At 42.2% G+C, this 20,575-nt stretch overlaps 1 protein-coding gene across 2 annotated transcripts in view; it reads left to right on the forward strand.

Annotated features, from left to right (window-relative positions):
- Positions 1 to 14,432, forward strand: part of LOC128696643 (titin-like) — a 46,625-nt gene extending 32,193 nt beyond the window's left edge. For both annotated transcript variants that reach the window (XM_070094426.1, XM_070094425.1), the window contains exons 2-3: positions 8,590 to 8,766; positions 11,701 to 14,432. In XM_070094426.1, coding sequence (XP_069950527.1) covers positions 8,626 to 8,766; positions 11,701 to 13,971 — 2,412 coding nt within the window. In that variant the 5' untranslated portion in view covers positions 8,590 to 8,625 and the 3' untranslated portion in view covers positions 13,972 to 14,432. The remainder of the gene's footprint in view (positions 1 to 8,589; positions 8,767 to 11,700) is intronic.
- Positions 14,433 to 20,575: the final 6,143 nt, after the last annotated feature.

Raw genomic sequence — 20,575 nt, forward strand, 5'->3', positions numbered from 1 at the left:
GGGAGAGAATGAAATGAAGGTTAAGGAAATAAAGGTTAAGAAAAAATTTAATTCACTTCGTACGTGATGAGGGTCTTTACAACTGTGAATGACCAAGAACATGTGGCTAATAACACGACTTGAACATTGCTTTCCCTTAAGAGATGCCAGATTAGACTTTACCGGCCAAGGGGCTAGTTTATTGTGCATTCCCATCCTGTGGATGGTAGCGCAAGAGTATATGGATATGCACTTGGGAACTAGGCCCCAGAGAAGGGTGCACAAGTGTGTGACTGTAAATGATGTGCTTTTTAGCCGAACTTGCAGACCTGGTTTATTTTTCAACGATGCTTTTACAGTATGTATATTCATTATTGACGTAGGGCCATGAAATGGATATTTCTCATTAATTATAGATATTACTAACTAAATATAGGCCGACCCTTTAACAGGCTGGCTACCATCTCCTGTTAAACAATATACGAGTTAACACAACGCTTTCTGTGGAATGATCGTTAGGAAATATCACAAACTTTCACTGTGACTTTCCTGTTGTAATGTAGAGAATTCTTTCTCTAATATACACATAAGTCAAGGGTCAAAGAAGAAGTCGGAGGTGATGGAAGAGGTCAAGTGTTGCAGGTCGAGTTAATACAGTAAAGGTCAAGGAGGTTTGAAGAAGTTTGGCGTCCCATTCCATAAGCTAATACACATCAAAGTTTATAGTGGCCTTTTTAGTCTTCAATAAGCCTACTCACCTCTCCCCCCCCCGACACACACACACTCACAAGAAGAGGTTGAAGCAGCTGCACCTCACAACCCACCCCTACACTCACGAGGAGACTTCGAAGGAGCTACACCGAACAACCAAGACAGGGAGAATAAGGCGAGATATGATTATGAAGTACAAAATCGTTAGAGAAATTGATAGGACAGATAGACTGAATTAAGACGAAAGGTCAAGGGGACACGGGTGGAAAGTCTAAAGGATTTATTTAGTCTCGGTGTTAAAAGTGAAATGACTTGGATGAAGCAGTGATGAAGACAAAAAAAGTAGACTGCAAACAACTCGGGGAGAGAGAGAGAGAGAGAGAGAGAAACACACACACACACACACACACACACACACACACACACACACACACACACACACACACACACACACACATATGGAGAAGATTATCAGGAGAAGAGTGGTGGAACACCTAGAAAGGAACGATCTCATCAACAGCAGCCAACATGGTTTCAGGGACGGGAAATCCTGTGTCACAAACCTACTGGAGTTCTATGACATGGTGACAGCAGTAAGACAAGAGAGAGAGGGGTGGGTGGATTGCATATTCTTGGACTGCAAGAAGGCGTTTGACACAGTTCCACACAAGAGATTGGTGCAAAAACTGGAGGACCAAGCAGGGATAACAGGGAAGGCACTACAATGGATCAGGGAATACTTGTCAGGAAGACAGCAGCGAGTCATGGTACGTGGCGAGGTGTCAGAGTGGGCACCTGTGACCAGCGGGGTCCCGCAGGGGTCAGTCCTAGGACCAGTGCTGTTTCTGGTATTTGTGAACGACATGACGGAAGGAATAGACTCTGAGATGTCCCTGTTTGCAGATGACGTGAAGTTGATGAGAAGAATTCACTCGATCGAAGACCAGGCAGAACTACAAAGGGATCTGGACAGGCTGCAGACCTGGTCCAGCAATTGGCTCCTGGAGTTCATTCCCACCAAGTGCAAAGTCATGAAGATTGGGGAAGGGCAAAGAAGGCCGCAGATGGAGTACAGTCTAGGGGGGTCAGAGACTACAAACCTCACTCAAGGAAAAAGATCTTGGGGTGAGTATAACACCGGGCACATCTCCTGAAGCGCACATCAACCAAATAACTGCTGCAGCATGTGGGCGCCTAGCAAACCTCAGAACAGCATTCCGACATCTTAATAAGGAATCATTCAGGACCCTGTACACCGTGTACGTTAGGCCCATATTGGAGTATGCGGCACCAGTTTGGAACCCACACCTAGCCAAGCACGTGAAGAAACTAGAGAAAGTGCAAAGGTTTGCAACAAGACTAGTCCCAGAGCTAAGAGGTATGTCCTACGAGGAGAGGTTAAGGGAAATCAACCTGACGACACTGGAGGACAGGAGAGATAGGGGGGACATGATAACGACATACAAAATACTGAGAGGAATTGACAAGGTGGACAAAGACAGGATGTTCCAGAGATTGGACACAGTAACAAGGGGACACAGTTGGAAGCTGAAGACACAGATGAATCACAGGGATGTTAGGAAGTATTTCTTCAGCCACAGAGTAGTCAGTAAGTGGAATAGTTTGGGAAGCGATGTAGTGGAGGCAGGATCCATACATAGCTTTAAGCAGAGGTATGATAAAGCTCACGGCTCAGGGAGAGTGACCTAGTAGCGATCAGTGAAGAGGCGGGGCCAGGAGCTCGGACTCGACCCCCGCAACCTCAACTAGGTGAGTACAACTAGGTGAGTACACGTACACACACACACACACACACACACACACACACACACACACACACACACACACACACACACACACACACACACACACACACACACACACACACACACACAGAGGAGGGGTGAAAGGGAAAGTCATCTAGCGGATCAGGAATACCTGTACGGCAGTGAGAGTAGAAGATGAAATGTCAAAATGAGCACAGGTAACAAGTGGAGTCCCCCAATGATCAGTACTAGACCCACTGATTTATGAGTCAGGATTGTGCCTAGTTGTTACGATATTGTATATTTAAAGAATCTGTCGAGTTAAGGATTAAAAAAGAAAATCATAAATAATTATAGTCTTTTCTAGCTCTGTTATTTGTTTATATAGAGAAGGGGGAGGGATGTGAGGAATATCTCACTGGATACCTCCCCTGTGAGGAATACCTTACCCTGGAGTTTACCTGGAGAGGGTTTCGGGGGTCAACGCCCCCGCGTCTCGGTCTGAGACCAGGCCTCGTGGTGGATCAGGGTCTGGTCAACCAGGCTGTTAGTCCTCCCTGGTTATCTGTGGCAAGTTTTCAGTCTCATAACATAATGAAAGTGGATAGATTGCTATACCTGGTGGACCCATCTGACACACAATGCACAGTAAGATCATTACTGTCAAGTAATTACACTCTTAGCCACAGGGTTGGTATGATTTGAAATTGAGCCCAGTCTTAGTGTGGTTTAAGCAATCAGGTGTGTGATTGTAATAATGGAATGAAAGGGCATGCGACGTGTACTGTGATTGTGACCGTGTACTGTGATTATGTGACCGTGTATGTAACTGTGTATTGTGATTGTGACCGTGTATTGTGATTATGCGACCGTGTATGTAACTGTGTATTGTGATTGTGACCGTGTATCGTGATCATGTGACTGTATCGTGACTGTGTACTGTGATTGTGGCTGTGTATTGTGATCATGTGACTGTACTGTGATTGTGACCCTGTATGTAACTGTGCATTGACTGTATTGTGATCATGTGACTGTGTATCGTGACCGTGTACTGTGGTTGTGACTGTGTATTCATTGGTAAAGTGAGTAGTTCCCTGTTTCTGTTCACATTTCGATCCTTCGTTATCATCAGGAATTCTTATATTTTTTAGCGTTATGGCAAGTAATAATTACTTATTTTGTTAAACGAAAATGTAAGTTAAAGTAAATATAGAAATTTTCTGGAAACACTGTGTAAGGAATTGGGGATTAAACGGAGAGTGTACACAGAACTTTCACGGCACACATAAGTACGCTAAGGTACCTAAATTACTGGGAACGGTTGAAGGTCCTTGATCTGTATTCCCTCGAAGGCAGGCGAGAGATATACGTGATAATATACACTTGGAAGGTCCTGGAGAGATTGGTACCAAACCTGCACCAAACCTGCACTCCCCATGAAAGCAAAAGACTCGGCAGGAGATGCAACATTCCCCCGATGAAAAGCAGGGGCGCCGCGAGTACACTGAGAGACAACACAATAAGTGTCCGGGGCCCAAGACTGTTCAACTGCCTCCCAACATACATAAGGGGGATTACCAATAGACCCCTTACTGTCTTCAAGAAGGCACTGGACAGGCACCTAAAGTCAGAACCTGACCAACTGGGCTGTGGTTCGTGCGTCAGCTTGCGTGCGGCCAGCAGTGACAGCCTGGTTGATCAGACCCTGATCTACCATGAGGCCTGGTCTCAGACCGGGCCGCGGGGGCGTTGACCCCCGAAACCCTCTCCAGGTAAACTCCAGATAGGTTGAGATGGATTCTACTGATGGGGATGCTGATGATGGGGTTACTGGTGATGTGGGGAGGTTACTGGTGATGGGGGTTAGTGGCTATGTGGGGGTTACTGGTTATGTGGGGGTTACTGAGGCAGTACTGGTGTAGGTTTTCTACCACCTCAACACATCCCACTTGTAACTCATCTCACATACTGGTAATTACTCTCTCCTCGTCCCCTTCTATTCATGTCCACTCTCGCTTCTGACTCTCTCTCTCTCTCTCTCTCTCTCTCTCTCTCTCTCTCTCTCTCTCTCTCTCTCTCTCTCAGCTTCCCATGGTCTCAGACCTGTGATCCTAGTAAAAAAAAAATATACACAAGATTCAACCCTCTGTCTTGAGCTGGAAAATTCTATTTGTGTGAACCTTGTAGTTAAACAAACCATACCACGGGCGGGGATAGAACCCGCGATCAGAGTCACAAAACTCCAGACCATCACGTTAGCCACTGGACCAGCTAGCCACAATAAGATTCGTCCAACTAGGTATATTTCTACACCATAGGAAGGTTAGCATAGGCACCACTGTAGTCCAGTGGCTAGCGCGACCGTCTGAAGTTTTGACTCTCTGATCGCGGGTTCTATCCCCACCCGTGGTATGGTTTGTTTGTAATCGTGCCATTACGATTTCGTGAGTGAACCCTGTAGTTGTCCATCCATGATATTCTTGTCAGACACTATTCTTACTATCGCATGCTTCTCCCTTCCTTCACCACGACGGCTGTTTAATATCAATGTATTGTAAGACATTACGATAAAATACAAGAAAATGCAAGTCACTTCATACATTAAGATGCAATACATTACCACATGTCTTTATTACATTGCGTGTTGTTTTAAATGGGTACAGGGAGTAGGAAGGGAGAAGGTGAGTGAAAGGAAAGAGAGAAGAGAAAGGAAAGGTGGGATAGATGTGAAAGGCAAATGGTAGAAGTGTGTGTGTGTACGTGTACGCGTGGAATTGTGCTTGCTGGGGACGAGACTTAGCTCTTGGCCGCTTCGTACGCTAAGCTTATTTGCATAACTTTGCAAATTTAAAACATGGAACTCTTACGCCTGCTTTTTGACTTCAGTGTCGACTGCCTTGACCTGGACTGTATTCCATCTTAAAAGTCATGAAGACTTTCTATGTGGCTCTCCTGTCTGTTTCAGCTGTCTACTTCTCTGACCATCAAGAAATAGTCTCATGTCCCAACAAGCCATCTTCCAATTTAGTTTTTAACTGACTCCTTGTTCCGGCTCTGTTGGAAAGGATCTGTCAGTGTCTACTGTCTCTTCCTCTGAGTATCATATATGTTGTGGTCATGTCTCCTCGTTACCTCCTTTTTTCTAGTCCGTGAAGCATGTTTCTTGCAGCCTCTCCTGTTTATTTTTTCCACTACCATTTATGTTGTGAATCTTTGAACATTCTTCTCTTTGTTGGACCAGACGGAGACTCCATTCTGCATGTTCTGGAATTAGTCTGTTTATAAAGGTTCTTGAAATTTTTACGATTTAGATTCCTGATTACCATCCCTAAGTTTGCTTAGTGTAAATCATGGACGTTATGTGGTTCACTTTCAGTGATTGTGATCTGATGTTGATGCCAAGATCAATACCTGATTCTTGTAGTTATTCACCCATTGTGTGGTCTCCTTCAGTTGTTCTTGCCCATGTTCTACAATGGTCACATATAGTTGTTCTTCACCCCATGTACACTGGTCTCCTATAAATATTCCTGACCCATGTTGTACACTGGTCTCCTCTAAGCTGTTCTTCACCCATACAGTAAACTGGTCTCCTTGCACCACCTCGCAGGATCACTGCATGTATACGTGGAGTTGGTTTCAGCACACTTTTCTGACGAGATCTGACTGTAACTGGTCGAGGTTATCTTGCAGACGCTTGTCGCCTTCCCATAAGCTCGACATGTTTTGCTAACATGCAAGAGTCTAGGTCTCCTGGAAGGTTGTTGACATGTATCAGGAATATTATGGAACTCAGGACGGATCTTAGCAACATTCCTCCATGCTTATATATAGTCTCACACAACGGCTCTATGCTTTTTATTATGCTCAAGAAAAATGCAATCAGCCAATCCTCACTTTTTTTTTTCCTTTCCGTGAGCCTGTCAGGCAGTTCAGGCAGGTTTGTGAAGCAAGATTTTCCGTTCTTGCAGAAATTTTTCCCGAGATGAATCTTGTTCCCTCGGGATGTTCAACTAGTATCTTATCTTTTCCATCACTTGGCATGTCATGCTAATCACTTAGTAACGACGGTCTGTTATGCTGCTACCTTTCATTCGCCTCTTTCGAATATTAATATAACATTTGTACACCAGAAACCTACACTTAATACAGGAACTTTATTGAAGACGTTTTAGTTTGTCCTGGATCAATGTCAAGTCACAACTGGGGCGAGAAAACTAAAGGCCAGAGGACAGTACAGGAAAGAAAAAGTGGTAATTCTACCGTTACTACTTCCTCCTCCCCCCCCCAACCGTATTGCCTTCTGGCCTTCTTTACTTCTCTAACCTTAGTTACAACTTGACAATATTCCAAAACGGACCGAAACGTCACCACAGTGACGTTTCGGTCCTTTGGAATATTGCTGTGTATTCTGTGCTGTATGACTCTTGTAAGTTTACGCTTCTTTTTATTATAATAATTGTTGTGTACTAACAGTCCCTTCAGGCAGGCGAAATTGCTAAGCTGGGAACTGTACAGATAACCTTCACAGTTCATATTATCATGGAGGAGCGCTAAACCCGTATGGTTATACAGCGCCTGTAGGGGGATGGAAGCACAGATCCAATTCCTTAGATCAAGAGCCCCTCACCAGCGTCAAGGATTCCTTGAAGGATCACAACTCGTATAAACTGAAGCTCCTAAATTATCGTACGCCTTAGAATGTAGGTTAAACAGTGAAAAGCGGGAGAGGGATGACTTTTTTGGGTTATCCCAGGTTCTCTACACATATGCTGCTATGTATGATAATTCTATGTAACTGTATTTGTGTATACCTGAATAAACTTACTTACACCTTGAGAGAACTCAGTATGGTGTATATTTGATGTGTATGTATGATCTATGTTATATTTGTACGGTCTGTGTTGTGCTTAGTGTAATTACGTACAAGTACAGGCAGAGATGACTGCACAGGTACTGATAAGTGCTGAAGACTGAGACACTTGTGCAACTTTCGGTAAACGTTACTGTGGAAATGTTTCGCCAGCCACTGGTTGGCGAAACGTTTCATATATAGGAACATAAGAAAAAAGGAACGCTGCAGCAGGCCTACTGGCCCATGCGAGGCAGTTCCAGATATAGTGTTATTCAAAAAAAGGGGGGAGGGGGGTTTATAACACAGAAGTCGAGCGCTGTGGCTTATTTCTGTTTGAGGTCTTTAGGGCATCTTTCCTAGACGACACCAACAGCCTTGACAAAAAAACTGAAAGATAGACTGCAAATCACCCAGAACAAAATCGTAAGATTCATCCTGGGGCTGGGACCAAGAGAACATGTAGGCCAGGATGAATTACAGCAGTTGGATATGTTGAATGTTGAAGACAGAGTAAAACAACTGAAGCTAAATCATGTTTTTAAAATTGCTCACAGTGTCCAGAATATCTTGCTGTCAATTTTGTCAAGGTTGGGAACCAAAGCAATCATAGTACGAGGGGGAGAGAGCACAACTTTGTAGTACCCACAGTCAGTGGCCAGGCTTCAAACACCTTTTATTGTACAGCAATAAAGGAATGGAACAGACTGCCCGCACATGTCAAAGCCAGTCATAGCATGAACCAGTTCAAGAAGAGTGCCAAAAGGTGTCTGATGAATGTAGCTACAGAAAGGGAGGGGAATGATTTTCTATTTTTTTTTTAGCTAACATACGTGTAAATTTTACCTTATTCCTAGTAATGACCCTCGTATTGTAGATAGTCTTAATGACCCTCGTGTAGTAGATAGTCTTTTTAGTATGATAATAAGATGTTATCTTCATTGTAGAATAATAAGAAAATATTATAACCTTTATATTATAATAATAAGGTAAAAGGACCCCAATGGAAATAAGTCAGTGTCTGACTTTTTTGGGTTATCCCAGGTTCTCTACACATATGCTGCTATGTATGATAATTCTATGTAACTGTATTTGTGTATACCTGAATAAACTTACTTACGTTGTCAGTGCTAATTATGACTTCGAGCTGCATCCCTGCTCGGGTCCTCTAGGCTGTACTGATCTAGTAAAGGTAGTGTGTACACTACGAGTATTATAAAAGCAGCATAATTGAATCTTCAGTAGTCTCTGAGCCACGTTTAAATATTATTCCTTCCACAGTTGAGATGGTGGCGGTGTGTGGGCGTGTGGGTGGTGATGGTGGGGGCGGCGACGGCCAAGGTGCAAGTGGAGACGGAAAAGTGTCGCAACAGCTGCTCTGCTGTACCTGAGGACATGTGGCCATACTGCTGCGAGAGCCACAACACCTGCTGCCAGGAGTTCGCTGACTCTTGTATAGTAAGTATTTACACATTTTGATTTAGAAGCTAGGATCTATTATTTCGTGTCGAAGCCCTACGTGAACAGTAAGATCATAAGAACTTATTTGTTATGTTGGCTCCCAGGTTCTTTTCTTTTTTTCTGATACGAGCAGTTTGTCCTCCGTCGCAGCGCTGTATAGCCCTTGTAGTTTAGCGCTTCTTTTTTATTATAATAATTGTCCTCCCTCATAAGCAATAACTCTTGAAGGGAAGTTCCTTGACGCTGGTGAGGGGCTCTTGATCTAGGGAATTGGATCTGTGCTCTAGTTTCCTGAACTGAGGCTGAATACCTTCCATCCCCCTCCACATGCGCTGTATAATCCTACGGGTTTAGCGCTCCCCCATAATTATAATAATCCTAAGGAATAATCCAATCCTTTCTTAGAGTATCGTTACCTTACATTTATTCAGATTGATTATATTCAAAAAGAAACGCACTTGGGCCATAAGTCATACAGCTCTTCATACAGGTGAAGTAATGTGAAGAGTGAACGAGAAACGTTAAAGTTGGTGGAGATATTCAGATTAAACTCCAGCAACCCTTTGTTAGGCTATCTGGACAGGTTAAGACCTGTCCAGGTCTCTCCTGGTGCGTGTTTCTGTCTACCGCTGTTTTAATCCCTCTCATCATTTTCACATAGGACATTATTATTATTATAATCAAGGGAGAAGCGCTAAACCCGGTGGATTATACAGCGCCTGGGGAGGATGTGGAAGGCATTCAGGCTTAATTCGGGGAACTGGAGCACAGATTCAATTCCCTAAATCAAGAGCCCCTCACCAACATCAAGGGTCACATAGGACAGAATCAGTGTATTTTCACTATCATTTAATCATTTACATGTATTAAAAACGGTAAAGCCCCATTAATATGCTACTGAATTCACAGTAGAGTGATTGGTGACATCCTCGTCGCTTTACTGATGTCAGCTCAGGCTGACAGATTATATATACTTAATTTTGGTTACAATAATAATTATTAAGGGGTAAATCATACAGCGCTGGTGGTAATAATAAATTATCAAAACTAAGCTCTAAACCCACAAGGGTCATACAGCATATACTTAATTTAAAACTCATCCTTCGTGATTGCAATGTTAGACCAATATAACTTTTCCTCTCGCTTTATAGAATGTCACTGCAGCCACATAATGAGGTACATTATTTTTTTATTAAAAAAGGGGGAGGGGAGAAATGAACCGAACCTTATGGTACCCCCACTGTTCTGACGCTTCGTCCCTCGTTGTTAGTGTCTCCTGCCTATCAGGTACATTCTGATTTACTCCTGCTGGTTTTTTTCTGTCTTGTGAATTAAGATCTGGTGAGGCACGATGTCAAAAGTTTTTTTTTTTTTTCAAACAGAAAAATGCAGTTCATCCAGTCTTGCCACACTTATTTTTATCTCTAATTCTGTGTATTATTATAATCAAATAAAGCCCTAAACCGACAAGGCTAATTCTGTGTAGAGCGCCAGGATGTTGATCTGGCAGGAATATCTCCCGTAGATCAGTTTTGGTTTTCTCTAATACATTCTTTCTTGGTGCTAAATTAACTTCCACACAATCTTATCCAGACTGATAAAGACCGTAACGCAGGATTGTAGCCCGGGGCTTTCTCTTAACTATGAGACCATTTGTCTTTTTTATAAGTTTGTGGCAGGTGCCTATATCTTTTGACCTCTTTAGCATATTACACTTGTAGCACACCTTACCTTGCAGTGCTGTATGACCCTTGTAGATTTAGCGCTTAGTTATGATTGTGATGATAGTGTGACCTGAAGAATCTGGCTATGTTTCTGATTCAGTATTCGTGATATGTCGTCAGAGCCCAAAACTAGTGTATTTTTTTTAGTAGTTTATTTCTTCCCTTCATCGTGCACAAGTGCATTTGTTTACTCTTTGTATGTGTGTAAATATTTACATAGCTGCAATTATTATAATCAAGGGGAAGCGCTAAACCCGTAGGATTATACAGCGCCTGAGGGAGGATGTGGAAGGTATTCAGGGAACTGTAGAACGGATCCAAGTCCCTAGATCAAGAGCCCCTTTCCAGCATCAAGGAACCTTCCTTGAGGGGACAAAACTGCAGGCATCAATCAATACAGAAATGCTCTGATAAACTCGCGCACATAAACATCAGATAATCAATATATGACTACACAGATTATCAAAATTATTATCATGGGGGGAGCGCTAAACCCATAGGATTATACAGCGCCTGTATGGGGAGATGGAAGGTATTCAGACTTACTTCAGGAAACTGGAGCACAGCTTCAATTCCCTAGGTCATGAGCCCCTCACCAGTGTCGAGGAACCTCCCTTGAAGGGTATATATAATCAAGGATAATCCAATAGTCACGCTTTTTTTTTTACTGGGGTCCGCAAATTTATCTTAATTCACAGTATATCGAAAGTCAAAATAAACTCGGTTTATTAGCATCAATAATATGCTATCTTATCCACAGTCGTTTCATACTTGCACCTCAATCACAAAGTTGAGAACATTTACTGACGTCTCCTTACCAGTCACTACTGTGTATGACCTAATCTTAAAGATTGCACCATGTGGGTCACGAAAGGTCGAGAGGTGTGAGCGGTTATATGTGGAATGCCACTGACCCAATCCTCTTTAGCTATAATATTAGTAATTTATGTGATTTATGTTAGTGGGTTATTTTCATATCTATGTCAGGGAAAGCTCTTAGTGATTCGAGTTAGGAATATTACGATACAATAATTACTGAGGGTGGAGAGCTAATTTAATTTATATATACTACATAAATTGTGTGTGTGTGATCTAAGGAATTTAAACTTACTCTCCCCTAGGACTACACATGATTACTTCCCATTTCTCAGACATTGTTTTGCTTTCTATGTTCTGTATATGACGTACTATACCTCATTCTCAACAGCACGACTGCCTGCCCAGGGTGCACACTGGAGACGTGAGTGCCGTGGAGGAGCGGCCAGGACTCTGTTGTGCCCTCTACAATCTCTGCTGCTTCAGGGAAACCTACAGGATTTCCTCCGGCAGGAGCCAAACTAGTGAACCAGTGAGCCTGCCCATCGTACATCGCTTCCAAGTAAGGCCTCCAGCTACTCATGAGGCACCCATCACCCTGCCAGTTCAGGCACCTCGGTCTCAAAAATCAAGCAGACCGACCTCATTCCAGCCCATTCAACCACAATCTCAGCAAACCACTCCAAGCGATTTCACAGACGAGCCTCGGGAAGAAAAGAAAACCATTCCCAGGTCCCCCTTACAACGGCCACAACTTCTAAAAAAGCCAACCAGTAGGCCGAGCCTCCCAGAAAGGTCCCCATTGCTCAAAAAGCCATTTGGTGACCCTGACAATTCTGAGCAACCTGTTGAGCAGAAAAATTCTCCATCAGTCCAAAGAGACGATACAGGGGAAGGACCAAAGGAAGCAAATAAGGATGACATTCCTCAAGACAAGAAAAAGACAGCTGAAGAGCATGATCGAAGAAAAAGCCTACTAGAGACAAAGAAACCAAAGAGTGGAGGACTAAGACTATCTGGTTTATTGCTTGGGAGAAGAAAAGACTCAGAATTGCCAAATCCAGTTAATGTCCAAGCAGAAGAGAATAGAGAATTGCCCAGAGAAGCAGAAGTGGCACCAATTAGCTCACCTGAGAGGGGCCTCCTTGGAACTAGGCACAGTGAAGCTAGTCAAACAGAGCCAGCAGCAGACCCGGTCCAGGAAGAGAATGGAAGGAGAAACCTTGCCATATCACACGCAAGAGTAACACGAAAGAGGCTCAGGGTGCCTGGTTTAACTGTCAGAGACGAGTCCACAAGAACAGATCAGATTCATACTGTGAAAGCCAACGAGCAGCCTATTGGTCGACCATTAGGGGTTGAAGAGACGTTAACTCAACCTCAAATAAATGAAGGCAGAGTGTTTGGTCGACAACCAGGGCATGGCGAAACAAGGGTGAGCCAAACTAGTCTTGCTGAAAAGAGTGAGGTTGATCAACCTCAAATAAATGAAGGCACACTAGTGCCAAGACCCCAGCTGGCTCAGGGAAGGCCAGACCTACCCCAGCATGCAGAGGAAAGGCTAGTAGTTGCACATGAAGTGACAGAAGAAAGCGTGCCGGAACTGCCCAGAGTAGCTGAAGATATATTATTTGGCCAGGCCCAAGTGTTCAAAGAAACAGAAAATAGACAATTTGCTGGAAAAGTTGGTCAACCCCAGGTTGCTGAAGGAATATTGTTTCCTCAACCCCCACTCACTGAAGATAGAATATCTGGCCAACCTCAGATTTCAGAAGAAAGATTTAGTAATCCGGCTTACTTGGACAGAGAAGTCTCAACAAGATCTCGGGTAACAGAAGAAAGTTCATTTGGTATACCTTTGCCAGTCGAGTCCCCATTTAGTCAACCTCCGGTAATTGAAAGGACAGCATTTTTACCTCAGTCAGCTGGAGATACACCAGTGGGTCAACCCCAGACGTATCTACCTCTATCAACTGAGGAAAAGCCATTCAGCCAACCCGAGATTGTGGAAAGAACAGGTGGTCGATCCCTGAAACCTAATGACAGATTGATAAGTCACCCCCAAGATACTGAGGAGAAAATTGGTCATCACACGCATTCCAACATAGAGATCCCTGGTCATTCTCAGACTCCTGTGGAACACAATGATCAACCACAGGTGCCTGATCACTTACAGATAATTGCCGAGGCCACTAGAAAATCACCAATAGTTCTGGAGGTTCCCGCTAAGACACAGGTAAGTGTCGAGGCTGTTAGTCATCCACAGCTGGGTTTATTACAACCAACTGATGAACCACAAGCATTACTGGAAAAGACAATTGACCAGCCAGAGGTAAATGAAAAAATAAGTGGCCAAACAGATGTGTCAGTTGGGGATACATCAAGGGGTCATGGTAGAACAAGAGCACGTTCAAATTCAAGATCAAGAGAACAGTCACAACCCAGTGAAAGATCAGGTTCAGAAGCCACACAAAGGGACCAGACTCAAGGGACTAATGGAAGATCAAGTACAGCCAACCGCTTACAGGGAACACCAGTTGCAAGTGACCGCTCTCAACCAACAGAAGGAAGGTCAAACCCAGGAGTCCCTCACCAAACTACGAGGAGGAGGTCCTCCAGAAGACGGGTCACAAGAGAGACTGTGGAAGGAGACAATTTGTAGGCATAATTTCAGCCTAATTGGCTACTCCCCATCCAAATATCCACCCATCATATCATTACATAATGCATATTACATGTATTAACATCATTAACTTTTCTAGGTATCTCTACATATATATACTGTACCATTTTAAATTCTGGTTATTACAGTAGCCACATAGCAGATATTTTTATACACTTGAGAAAATGTGACCATATTTGTTATCCTTAGACCAGAAAGGTCAGCCAAAACTTCCGAGTCGACATTATACGTACTTAATTAAAAGTGGTTTCCAGAGTCGACTTGTTACCCTACAAAGCTTTGTCAATAGTGCAGCACTTGCAAGAGTTGCATGTCACTGTATAATACAGAGTTTAGCATTATTAATGTTACCATGATTATTTGGGATGTTAACGAGACAGAAATGTTACATTGATGTTTGGACTGTACATGTCTTACATTAAACATGTTATGTTTGTAATTGCAATCATTACTCCTGCTCCTTCATAAATTATTTCCTGTAATTCCTACTGGCAAACAGTTGCCACACTCAAATGTGGACTCTTAGCCCTGGCTTTGTCTTTATAGATGCCTTCCTTTCTCATTACATTGTCAAATGCTCCAAACTTCAGAACACTCATGAATTGACCTTATCTTTATCTCCTCTCCTTACCTCTTTTTGTAGGCCATTAGCTCTCCTGCAGTGCTCCTTTCTTCTCTTGTACTTAGACTACCTTCACTATTGCTACTACTACTGCCTCACTGACACTCCACTGACTCTTGTCACTTCCATTACTCTCATCTCTGCTACTATTGCACTACTTAGTACAGGAGGGCCCCATTTTAAGGCACTTCACTAATACAGACATTGCAAACAATACCCAAAAATTCATTCATACAGCTCCTGATTTCCTTTTATGGCATCCATTCTGTTTACATCCTCCATGAGCTACACGTCTCTCCTGATCGTTTGGAAACTTTCCAAGGTTTCAAGTATTTTAAAGTTATTGCGTATTTTATACATATACCCTTGTGTTACAAGGACATTTAAGGGCAGCTGTGATAAAGTAAGAGCCTTACTACTACTATTTTTAAGTGCTAAGTTAGAATGATTAAACTCGGTATATCTGTAGCTGAGAGTACTGAGATACTACTGATAAGTGTACTAGTGTACTTGTACTTTAATAAACTCACACAGTGCTGTTGTGCAAGTACATTAAAATCACTATTTGGCACTGTTACAAAGGAGCATCAGCTATGCCATGCGAGGGAATAGCCAAGAGTTCTCAATGGTGTTGATGTAACAAGTATAATAATAATAATTACCAATAATCACTCTGGGGCGTTTTAAATGTCGTATACGTATTATGTAACAGTATTATGGATATTTTCATTAATCCCTCTATTTCTTCAAAATTATGTAAGACACTACTTATCATATAAACAGAATACATACATAGTAAAACAAATTTACATAATTGTGAGGTGTGGTAGCCAGGCAGGTGTAAAGGAATGTATGACAATTACTACAATACATTCTCTCGTAAAACACCACCAGAGAAACTATATATTAGTAGGGTGGGGGGTTATTGTAGAAAAACATTCTTTTCATATTCCTTCACCCAGAGTATCATATGTTGCTGTTATGTATTTACTGCACCAACATAATGACAACTTGTACACAATGTAAGGTTTTTGTATTGTGGGGAAAATGTTTCACAATAATTTTCATAATGCGAGATGAACATGTATCAACACACCCAGCAGCAGTGCACACGTATCAAATAGTACATACAAATCCAACCGCCCACCCAAAACAGACCCATATAAACATTTATGGGGCACCCTCCCCACAGTATCTTATAATACATGAGGGGCCTGCTTATATGGTGGGTTAAGTTCTAGGCTACCACTGTAAGGCAAATTGCCCCTTTTCACTTTTAAATGCATACAAGTGCCTGATAACATGTTTATACTGTCATATTAAGTTAGGAATAGAACTAGGTATAAAGAAAAAGTAAAATGCATATATGGTACACTCATTACTTACCTTTAAAATATTTGTAATCTTAATGTAGGGCGAGAGGCGAGTAGTATTTATTGTAGAAGTAAAGTTTAATAGACTGCTCAGCTACCACACTTCACAATTATATTAATTTGTTTTACTATGATTATATATATTTTGTTCATATGTAGTGTTTCTTATATAATTTTGAAAAAATGTCATAGATGGATTAATTAAAATGTCTATAAGACATTTACAGCACCCCAGACTATTATTATTATTATGATGCTTGTTGGTACTAACATACCTTGTTCACTGAGTTAAATCACTTCTAACTTGGAATAAATTTAGAGAGGCTTATGACTCCCTTTTTATCACAGCTACTCTTAGATGCCATCATAAATGAGAGAGAACTAGTAAACAAGACATGAAGCTCATGGAGAATGTAAAGAAACAGTGAATGGGTGGTGGGGAGTCAGATGAACGTGTATTAATATCTGTCTACTCGCTGTTGAAACGTGTTCACCACAATATATACACCTTACACTGTGTACATATTGGTGCAGTAGAATACATAACAGCTACCATTCTCATGTAACACCTTTTTAAGAGTGATGCTACATGTATTTGAGTGAAGGCACACGAAAGGAATGTTTTTGTACAATTACCCCCCTCCAGTAAAATTATATGTACACAGTTTCTCTGCTGGTGTTGTACTAGAGAAAACTTTATAGTAATTGTCATACACTACTTTACGCCTGCCTGGCTACCACACCTCACAATTAAATTTAAAGCACCCCAGAGCTATCATTATACCTATTGTGCAAACACAAGTGAAACAAAGTGATTTTAATTAATGTACCTGGATGCCAGCAATTAATGTACCTGGATGCCAGCACAGTGTGTAAGCTTATTTAGGTACAAGTACACACAAGTAAAATTATCAGGGTATATATAAAATCTGCAATAACTTTAATTAAAAACACTTGAAACTTTGGAGGAAAATTTTCAGACAATCAAGAGAGACGGAGCTCATGAAGGTTGAAAACAGAGTGGCATGCAGACACCGTAATAGCGAATCATGAATTGTATATGTAGCTGGGTATAACTACCCCATACATATAAATGAATTTTTGGGTATGATCTGAAATGTCTGTATTAGTGAATTGCCGTAAAGTGGGGGCGCTCCTGTATATTTTTTTTTTAAACAAGTTGGCCATCTCCCACCAAGGCAGGGTGACCCAAAAAGAAAGAAAATCCCAAAAAGAAAATACTTTCATCATTCAACACTTGTACCTCACTCACACAATCACTGTTTTTGCAGAGGTGCCCAGAATACAACAATTTAGAAGCGTATACGTATAAAGATACACAACTGCTAATATCCCGAATCCCTCCTTTAGAGTGCAGGCATTGCACTTCCCATTTCCAGGACTCGAGTCCGGCTATATAAAAATAACCGGTTTCCCTGAATCCCTTCACTAAATATTACCCTGCTCACACTCCAACAGATCGTCCCGTCCCAATACCATCTGTCTCCATTCACTCCTATCGAACACGCTCGTGCACGCCTGCTGGAAGTCCAAGCCCCTCGCCCACAAAACCTCCTTTACCCCCTTTCTTCCAACCTTTTTGAGGACGACCCCTACCCCGCCTTCCTTCCCCTACAGATTTATACGCTCTCCATGTCATTCTACTTTGATCCATTCTCTCTAAATGACCAAACCACCTCAACCCCTCTTCAGCTCTCTGACTAATACTTTTAACTCCACACCTTCTCCTAATTTCCACACTCCAAATTTTCTGCATAATATTTACACCACACATTGCCCTTAGACAGGGCATCTCCACTGCCTCCTCGCTGCTGCATTCACAACCCAAGCTTCACAACCATATAAGTGTTGGTACTACTATACTTTCATGCATTCCCTTCTTTGCCTCCATAGATAACGTTTTTTGTCCCCACATATACCTTAATGCACCACTCGCCCCTTTTCCCTCATCAATTCTATGATTAACCTCATCTTTCATAAATGCATCCGCCGACACGTCACCTCCCCAATTTGATATCCAGTTTTTGTTTATCTAAATCATTTGATACCCTCATCACCTTACTCTTTTCTGTGTTCACTTTCAACCTTTACACACACACCCAAACTCATCCACTAACCTTTGCAATTTTTCTTTAGAATCTCCCATAAGCACAGTATCATTAGCAAAAAGCAACTGTGTCAATTCCCATTTTGTATTTGATTCCCCCTAATTTAATCCCACCCCTCTCCCAAACACCCTAGCATTTACTTCTTTTACAACCCCATCTATAAATATATTAAACAACCATGGTGACATTACACATTCCTGTCTAAGACCTACTTTTACTGGGAAGTAGTCTCCCTCTTCTACACACCCTAACCTGAGCCTCACTATACTCATAAAAACTCTTTACAGCATTTAGTAACTTACCACCTATTCCATATACATTGTACTTGCAACATCTGCCACATTGCTCCACTATCATATGCCTTTTCTAAATCCATATTATTATAATAAAAAAGAAGCGCTAAGCCACAAGGGCTATTTTATGATTTTTATTATCACACTGGCCGATTCCCACCAAGGCAGGGTGGCCCGAAAAAGAAAAACTTTCACCATCATTCACTCCATCACTGTCTTGCCAGAAGGGTGCTTTACACTACAGTTTTTAAACTGCAACATTAACACCCCTCCTTCAGAGTGCAGGCACTGTACTTCCCATCTCCAGGACTCAAGTCCGGCCTGCCGGTTTCCCTGAATCCCTTCATAAATGTTACTTTGCTCACACTCCAACAGCACGTCAAGTATTAAAAACCATTTGTCTCCATTCACTCCTATCAAACACGCTCACACATGCCTGCTGGAAGTCCAAGCCCCTTGCACACAAAATCTCCTTTACCCCCTCCCTCCAACCTTTCCTAGGCCGACCCCTACCCCGCCTTCCTTCCACTACAGACTAATACACTCTTGAAGTCATTCTGTTTCGCTCCATTCTCTCTACATGTCCGAACCACCTCAACAACCCTTCTTCAGCCCTCTGGACAACAGTTTTGGTAATCCCGCACCTCCTCCTAACTTCCAAACTACGAATTCTCTGCATTATATTCACACCACACATTGCCCTCAGACATGACATCTCCACTGCCTCCAGCCTTCTCCTCGCTGCAAAATTCATCACCCATGCTTCACACCCATATAAGAGCGTTGGTAAAAATATACTCTCATACATTCCCCTCTTTGCCTCCAAGGACAAAGTTCTTTGTCTCCACAGACTCCTAAGTGCACCACTCACTCTTTTTCCCTCATCAATTCTATGATTCACCTCATCTTTCATAGACCCATCTGCTGACACGTCCACTCCCAAATATCTGAATACGTTCACCTCCTCCATACTCTCTCCCTCCAATCTGATATTCAATCTTTCATCACCTAATCTTTTTGTTATCCTCATAACCTTACTCTTTCCTGTATTCACCTTTAATTTTCTTCTTTTGCACACCCTACCAAATTCATCCACCAATCTCTGCAACTTCTCTTCAGAATCTCCCAAGAGCACAGTGTCATCAGCAAAGAGCAGCTGTGACAACTCCCACTTTGTGTGTGATTCTTTATCTTTTAACTCCACGCCTCTTGCCAAGACCCTCGCATTTACTTCTCTTACAACCCCATCTATAAATATATTAAACCACGGTGACATCACACATCCTTGTCTAAGGCCTACTTTTACTGGGAAAAAATTTCCCTCTTTCCTACATACTCTAACTTGAGCCTCACTATCCTCGTAAAAACTCTTCACTGCTTTCAGTAACCTACCTCCTACACCATACACTTGCAACATCTGCCACATTGCCCCCCTATCCACCCTATCATACGCCTTTTCCAAATCCATAAATGCCACAAAGACCTCTTTAGCCTTATCTAAATACTGTTCACTTATATGTTTCACTGTAAACACCTGGTCCACACACCCCCTACCTTTCCTAAAGCCTCCTTGTTCATCTACTATCCTATTTTCCGTCTTACTCTTAATTCTTTCAATTATAACTCTACCATACACTTTACCAGGTATACTCAACAGACTTACAGCGTCTAAATCCATAAATGCAATAAAAACTTCCCTACCTTTATCTAAATACTGTTCACATACATGCTTCAATGTAAACACGATCTACGCATCCCCTACCCACTCTGAAACCTCCTTGCTCATCCTCAATCCTACATTCTGTCTTACCTCTAATTCTTTCAATTATAACCCTACCATACACTTTTCCTGGTATACTCAGTAAACTTATTCCTCTATAATTTTTACAATCTCTTTTGTCCCCCTTCCCTTTATATAAAGGGACTATACATACTCTCTGCCAATCCCTAGGTACCTTCCCCTCTTTCATACATTTATTAAACAAAAATACCAACCACTCCTACACTATATCCCCCCCTGCTTTTAACATTTCTGTCATGATCCTGTCAGTTCCAGCTGCTTTACCCCCTTTCATTCTACGTAATGCCTCACGCACCCCCCCCCACACTCACATCCTGTTCTTCTTCACTCCTAAAAGATGGTATACCTCCCTGGCCAGTGCATGA

This window comes from Cherax quadricarinatus, chromosome 46 (assembly GCF_038502225.1).
Source record: "Cherax quadricarinatus isolate ZL_2023a chromosome 46, ASM3850222v1, whole genome shotgun sequence".
In the NCBI taxonomy this organism is placed as follows: Eukaryota; Metazoa; Arthropoda; class Malacostraca; order Decapoda; family Parastacidae; genus Cherax; species Cherax quadricarinatus.